Source organism: Prenolepis imparis, unplaced genomic scaffold (assembly GCF_030444845.1).
Source record: "Prenolepis imparis isolate NDT839.2.m4 unplaced genomic scaffold, iyPreImpa1.0 SCAF_10, whole genome shotgun sequence".
Classification (NCBI taxonomy): domain Eukaryota; kingdom Metazoa; phylum Arthropoda; class Insecta; order Hymenoptera; family Formicidae; genus Prenolepis; species Prenolepis imparis.
The window spans coordinates 4,669,833-4,677,490 of record NW_028141168.1 but is presented as its reverse complement, the minus strand read 5'-3'; the positions used below and the strand labels follow the sequence as shown (position 1 = coordinate 4,677,490).

The 7,658-nt window shown below is 28.6% G+C and overlaps 1 protein-coding gene across 1 annotated transcript in view; it reads left to right on the top strand.

Moving 5' to 3' along the window:
• Window positions 1-2,377: 2,377 nt before the first annotated feature.
• The window catches only part of Apolpp (retinoid- and fatty-acid binding glycoprotein apolipophorin), a 40,072-nt gene continuing 34,791 nt past the window's right edge, over window positions 2,378-7,658 (top strand). The window contains exon 1 of the mRNA XM_083047795.1: window positions 2,378-2,576. Within this exon, the coding sequence (XP_082903921.1) occupies window positions 2,507-2,576 (70 nt within the window). The 5' untranslated portion in view covers window positions 2,378-2,506. The remainder of the gene's footprint in view (window positions 2,577-7,658) is intronic.

Genomic DNA, 7,658 nt, shown 5'->3' with positions numbered 1-7,658 from the left:
AGAATTAATTTAAATTCCAATAAAATCATTAAATTGTCAAATTAAAAATATTCTTTAATTCCTCATATAATACCAATAACATAAACATCTATTATATTTTCTGCTTTATATAATAATCCTATTTATAATCATTAGAATAATTTATTTTATATATTCCCTTTCTGATAAATATAATTTACCTGTTTCAAATAAATTCAAAATTAAAAATGATAATTTTTTTCTCAATTTTTGACATATCAACAACTTTAAATTTTTATTATTATTTATTTTTTCCATATCAATTTTGAATGATTCCTTTTTGATTTATAATGACTTGAAATCTTATTTAAAATTTTTTTAAACGAATTTAAAATTTTAATTAATTATTATTTTTCAAACATATTTATTTTTCAAAAACGATCGTTAGTCATTCCGAGCTTTGAAACTCTGACCTGAACGTACAGTCAGAAACAAAATCATTTAAGAGTCGTACAAATATAATATAATTAGCTTTCTCTAATTGAAGCGTGATTATCGCTAACTCTCTTAATATCAGCAACAGCGTGTGATTTCTGTGTATCTTCAAGAAATGAGCGATAATTAACAATTATATCAGTCTCTAATCTCATAAAAAATATGTGATATTACATTATGAATTAATTCCAAAGTTATATAATACTGATACATTAGGTTTAAAGACATAATAAAATATGAATTCATACCTTTATATCTAAAAATATTTTATTCTCTTTGTATCTTTAATCAGTTTAAAAAAAATTAATTTATAGTTTTTGTCTTTCATAAAAAATATAAATTCTTAATTAACTGTATTACGATTTATGAAACATAAAATATTAAATGCCCATGTTTCTACTCGATCATGTCGCTAAACATTTTAATAAAAAATTTTTATTTTGCTGGAAATAAAAATATTTGTTTTATTTTGAAAAGAAAATAGTGTGGAACGAAGGAAAATAATTCAAATCGTTTTAAAAACGTAATGTTTTAAAACGTAATGTCAAGGCTGAATTATCAAGGTACGTAGATGCTTTATTTCAATTTGCAATTTGATGAATAAAATCAGTAATACGCTCTGAAGGATATATGTTGATAACATAAATGAAAATTTATATGAAATCACTCTAATTCCGACAAATAAATATAAATCCTGCGTGATAACGCAAACAAGTAAACAAGTAACATTGATACGATAATTTTCACGCTATTATTATTATTTTTGAAGAATTAAAAAAAGAGTGTATATAAGAACGAATCGTTCGTGTCTTTCCTAGAAGTTAAATTAGAGGACGAAAATAGGGCCGGGGTGATACTTTAAGAGACAAGAGCGATACGACGCATATGTTTTCGACATATGGGCAGCAAAGAAAACTATGAAATTTTCCCATAAGAGTCGTAAATGGATCGTAAAGATCTTGGATTGGTCCTAGTAGAGATTTTTGACTCGAATACGACTGGAAAACTCGTGTTTGGCTCCTATATAAAGAAGCTCAGATTTACGATAAAAAATATATGTATAACATATGACAAATACAATTTTTTAAAAATATTATTCGAAAATTAAATATTATACCTATGTATATAAATATTATTTATAAGATTGATTTGTTTTAGCAAATAAATAAAATATTGTTGATTTTATATATAATACTTAAATACATAATATTCACTGTATATATATATATATATATATATATATATATATATATATTACACATATATTTTAAAATATTATATATAATATATTATATAATAAAATATTATATATATACATATAATATATATATTATTTAAAAATTAAATATTATTTAAATATTATTTAAGATTAATTTATATATAATATTTGAATACACAATAGTCTTATATATTTATATACATATATATTTTTCTTTAAATATATTATAATATTCGTGTTAAAATATTTTTTTTTTTATTTTATTTTTTTAAGAGAAAAAGCTATTATATATTAGATAATATAATCACAGGAAATAGTTAATAGAAAAACGGAAATCAAAATGAAAGTCTCTTGGTGATAAGAAGATGGTTATCGGATAGGTCCGTTTAAGTAACAAAAGTCCAGCATTTCGGTAAGTAATCTCACTATTTTTATCACAGACAAACGGAGGAAAAATTTCAATAAAAATAGTCGCTTTTACCATAATCATCCTCTCCTTGTCTCTCTTTCTCTCTTGCGGAGTCAGGGGGTGGAGATCTCACTTTATCTCCCGCGTATCGCGTGGGGCCCGAATACACATATGTATATGTATAAATACATATATATGAAAATGGACCGAGATGTGCATATAGGGAGAAGGATTTGTCCGAGCTGGTGGTGGGGGGTAGCGGGGCGAGAGCATAAAAGCACGGACGTAGAAAAGCGCGGACGCTTTTGTCGTGTTCGCCCGTGGCCGTCGATCGTGTCACCGCTTGATTGTGCTACGAGAGGAAGTAGTGCTAAGAGCAAATACGTTTCGCGAGTACTTGCTCGGGGGGCAGCAAAAGGAAAGCCATGGGGCTCGCGAGGACGGCCGTCTTCGCCGGCTGCCTTCTTCTCTTCCTGGCGGTAGACGCCTCGGGCGGTGAGTTAAACATCCCTTCTTGCTTTCATCCCTTTTTGTGCGCAAAGTATATACTTTCAATTTAATCTCTAAGAAGAATGGCCGACCTCTTTCGCTCTCGTCTCTATTCTTAGATGATTACAACAGTGTGGAAATTACAGGAAAAATACAGTTCGATTCTCATTTATGAACGGAAAATTTTTTCCTATTAGATTAAATCTCCGGACAGATAATGGAGATAAATATATCGAAAAAGATCCTCATATACATATATATTTTTTTTCATATATTAATCAATCCTCATATATATATATATATATATATATGTATATATATAAATATATATATTTTATTTCTTTTTATATTTTTATTTATAGAATTTATATACATATATATACATATATCATATATTCATTAATCTTCATATATACAGGGTGTTAAAAAATTAGACCGACAAACTTTGAAGGGAGAAAGAAGAGTTCAAAATAAATATTTTTTGTTAATACTAATTTTTTCTACGTTTAGTTTTAATACTACATGATATGAGATATGAGTTTGTGACTTTTCAGTTTGTCACCCTCGTATTAAAGTTAATGGAGTAATTTTTGAGCATTTACTGTAAAAAGAATGAATTATTTTTATGTATTTGTTTTGTGTTTTATTTTTTCAAGATTATAAAATATAATTTAATTTTTCCACTTATATGTTTGTTTATTGTTTAAGTCACACACACAAACTCCTATTTCATACTATGTAATATAAAAACTAAAAATGTCGTAGAGAAAAAATAGTGTTAACAAAAAATGTTTATTTTGAAGTCTTCTATTTCCCTTCAATTGTCGGTCTAATTTTTTAACATTCTGTATAAACATATATATGTAAATACTCATATATTAATTAATCCTTATATATGGTAGAGGATTCAGAATAATTTATATCATTTGAAACTAAGAAAAAGAAAGCATTTGTTTCTTACAAAGCGATATCCTGATTCCGAAGCATTGATTTTCAAAATAATTAATTCAATACTGATTAAAGAAAAAATATTACGACATAATTAATACTAAAAATGTATAATGAAATGTTAATATTTAAAAATGTATAATAAAATGTTTAATGAAAAATAGTACCGCAAGCTTTTATTTTACTTATCACTTTTTTTACGTGTGGAATATCGTCAGCACATTATACTATATTTTTACAATTATTATTTTAGCTATAAATTATAATTTTTTTTTATATATTTCTGAGAGAGAGCCGAGATAAAACGTTGCATTTACGATATAATAATTGCGCCCCGACACGTGTATTATAAAGATTTAAAAGCACGGTTCGTGTCAGACCTTTCTAGAAGGCCGAATGGTTTTCCATGAGTTTTAATTTTTCTATCAAGTTAAAGATTAATGCGCGAGTTGAGATAGAAAAGGTCAACGCGCTCAAAGCGGGATGTCAGGTTTGAATATCATAAGGTTATTTCGCTCGTGTCAAGGATAAAGATTATCGTCGCGAATGGATGTTGAAATTGGTGATATGTTTTCGTGTGTATAAGTGTATATGTGCGATAGGATCCCGAGAGAGATTCGCGGAACTTTATCCGCAATTGTGTTGCACTTAAAGTTACGATTAGCGATAAATTAGTGATAAATTAAAAATATCGAATATACGTTTCTTTCTCTCTTTCGCGATATGTGCTGCAGTTATAAGTCCAGATTTACGAAAAAAAAATTATCTTTGATTTATAGCCGTGTGTATGTGTGTTTGTTGGTAGAGAGAGATTCGTCTTAATCTCTTTCGTAATAAACAAGTGTTTGACTTTCTTTCTGACGAATTCTTCGTTTCTTTCTTGATCGGCCTTTGCTCTTGCAGCTGATGATTTATTTATCGAAGATTTATCTGTCCATTTCCGCTACTTGTGATCTATACATTTTCTCTGTATTATCCTCTATATGTATGTTATATAATATTACGTTGCATTTTATTCTAGAAGCGATTTATCGAAAAGTTGTAACTCTTTCCGCCTACTTATTTTATGTTAAACAAAGTATAAAACTTTTTATCGGCGTACGTTGAATGCGTTTAATATACTTTCTTATTACTAGAAGGAGTTTAAAAGAAAATTGTTTTTTCATTAAATTATACTCGCGTAATGGAAGAAAATGTTGGATGAATATTGTTTTTTTTTATCGGCAAAATAGAATGAAAGAATGTTTAAGATTAAATTGTTTTCTAAATACAAGATATATATATATATATATATATATATATATTTATCATTATATATATATATATATATGTATATATATTTATCATTATATATATATATATATATATATATATGTGTATATATATTTATCATTATATATATATATATATATATATATATATATATATTTATCATTATATATATGTATATATATATATATATATATATATATATATATGTATATACATATTGCATAACTGCAATATCAAATGTATGTAAAAAAGTGTTAAAATGTATGTTAAAAATTTGTTTAAAATATAAATATATTGTTATATATGTACATTGTTATATACATTATATATTTATATATATATATATGAACATTTTTTTACGTACATTTGATATTGCAGTTTTGCAGAGAAATCAAAAACTAATATTTTCCTGTATCCAATTTTCTACAATTATTTTATATCTCTTATCGTGTATCTGTATGTATGTATATATATATATATTTTTTTTTACAACTTTTGAGTTTTTCGCAAAAGTGCAATAATAAATGTATGAAAATGAGGGGTATATATAAATAACGTTAAAAAAAAATCTAGTTATACCACCAAACTGTAAACATGTAGGCGCAAGCATTGATTTGCAAATATCTTTCAAATCGCATTTGAATAAGCGTGAATGTACGAATTATTGAGTGATACTATATTGCCCGACAGAGAGTGGGCGATAAAAAAAAAATTGTTTATTCAGTAATTATAATAGAGAGAATCGATTTTATGTTTTTGCTCTCTCAAACGCGATATGTTGTGATGAACGATCCTCTATTTATTGTTACGTGATAACACTTTATCTCGTGCGTGTTTCCATTTTTATTTTTAATTTATACAAGTCAATCGCAACGAAAAATCGAGTACATAATTAGCACAATTATTACTAATTATTTACATCTGCACTATGTGATCTTTATTTTAGATGCAACAATATTAACTCATATTCATATGTATATATGCAAAATTTCTCTCTCTCTCTCTCTCTCTCTCTCTCTCTCTCTCTCTCTCTCTCTCTCTCTCTCTCTCTCTCTCTCTCTCTCTCTCTCTCTCTCTCTCTCTCTCTCTCTCTCTCTCTCTCTCTCTCTCTCTCTCTCTCTCTCTCTCTCTCTCTCTCTCTCTCTCTCTCTCTCTCGAATAGTAGAACGATTCATCAAAAATCGGTGTAGAAGTCAAGGTGATGAAAATGCGAAGTTTCTTGGACGTTCTAAAAGTAACAAATAGCGGGGTTTAAAGAGTTATACGCATATATGGTCGAGAACGAGGTCCCGTATCATTGAAACGATTACAGGTCCCCCGTGTTTGACCGGACATTTGGTAAATTGATCTGACGTCCCTCTACATACACACATCCCAGTAAAATAGATACGATCTGGCCGCGTTGCGATGTTCTCAAACGTTCTTCTTTCACCGCCGCGTTTTATAAAATAAAAGGGGGGAACACGTGATGAATCATCAACATTTCGTACACTTTTTATTCAGCTGCGAAAAATAAAACTTCGACTGCAATCGTCGCCTCTCTCTTTCCTTTTCCCAATTCGACCGGAAAAACCGCCGGAAAATGGAAACAACGCCGAGAGAGAAATGGCTGGACCTTTTCATATGAATATCCTCCTTTAAGTAATATCGCTCGCTATATCGAGTCCCTCAATGGCTATTGACGGTGCATGAAAAATTCCTCTGATAAATAATTACAATAGCGCGGTTGTATGCGAGAGAGAAATATCCAAGCGCGATTGTGTCGGGTTAAAAATATATATATGAGAGAGAGAAAATATGACGCAAGGGATCATCGGAGGAGAAAGATCGACGTATAGAACCGCGATGCGTGAAATAAACGAGAAAGATAGACGAGGACGCATCCCCTCTCCCTCTGAACATATGAAATATGAAAGTGCACATACATACGTATGTAAGCTGCAAAATGATTTGCATAATGCACGCAATTTAAGTGATACAACACTCGAGAGCAAAGCACCCCCTAATCGTGCAAGTCAGGGTAAGGGGGATAAAGGGAGAGAGGGGGCAGAGGAGAAATTACGGTTGCAATTGCGTTGAATTAACAAAATCCCGGCACGAGATTTTCTCTACACGCTTAACTGTATAACTTTTTATATTGCATTATTCAGTTGACCGGGTAAAGAGAGCGATTATATTATTCAATTTTCAATAAATTATATTTATTATTATATTAATTATATTTATTATTTCACGCGTCCTCTCTGTGTGAAAATTCAGTTGATCCTTCTTTCTCTTAACACAAATTTAAATGTTATTTTTTTATTTTCAATATTAAGTATATCCCATGTACCAAATGGAAAAAATTTTAGTAAAGCTCAACTGATGTAAAGTCTAATTCTGATTTTTGATGAAATTTACATACGTGTAGGGGGAGAATAAATAGATGAATTTGGAAATTTTTAGCTGCTATCCAAAAACGATTCTAAGAGGTGAAACCACCCTTCATATTTATGTAAAACGGATTTTGCTTCTCTCGATATATCTCGGATAGCATTCGAAATATGAAAAAATGTTTTATACAACATTTTCATGATAAAAATATCTGTATTTAATCACATTTTGAAAAAGTGACAAATTTTGAAAAATTTTTTTTAATCTCAGGAAAAATTTTTTCAAAATTTTATTAATGTGATTAAATAGAAATATTTTTATCATGAAACTTTTGTATAAAACATTTTTTTCATATCTCGAGTATATTTTTCGGAATATATCGAGAAAAGCAAAAGATTGCTTTTTACATATAAGGGGTGGTTTCACCCCTTAGAATTGTTTTTCGACAAAAATTGTGAAAATTCCTAAATTTATCTATTTATGTGTGTAAAATTT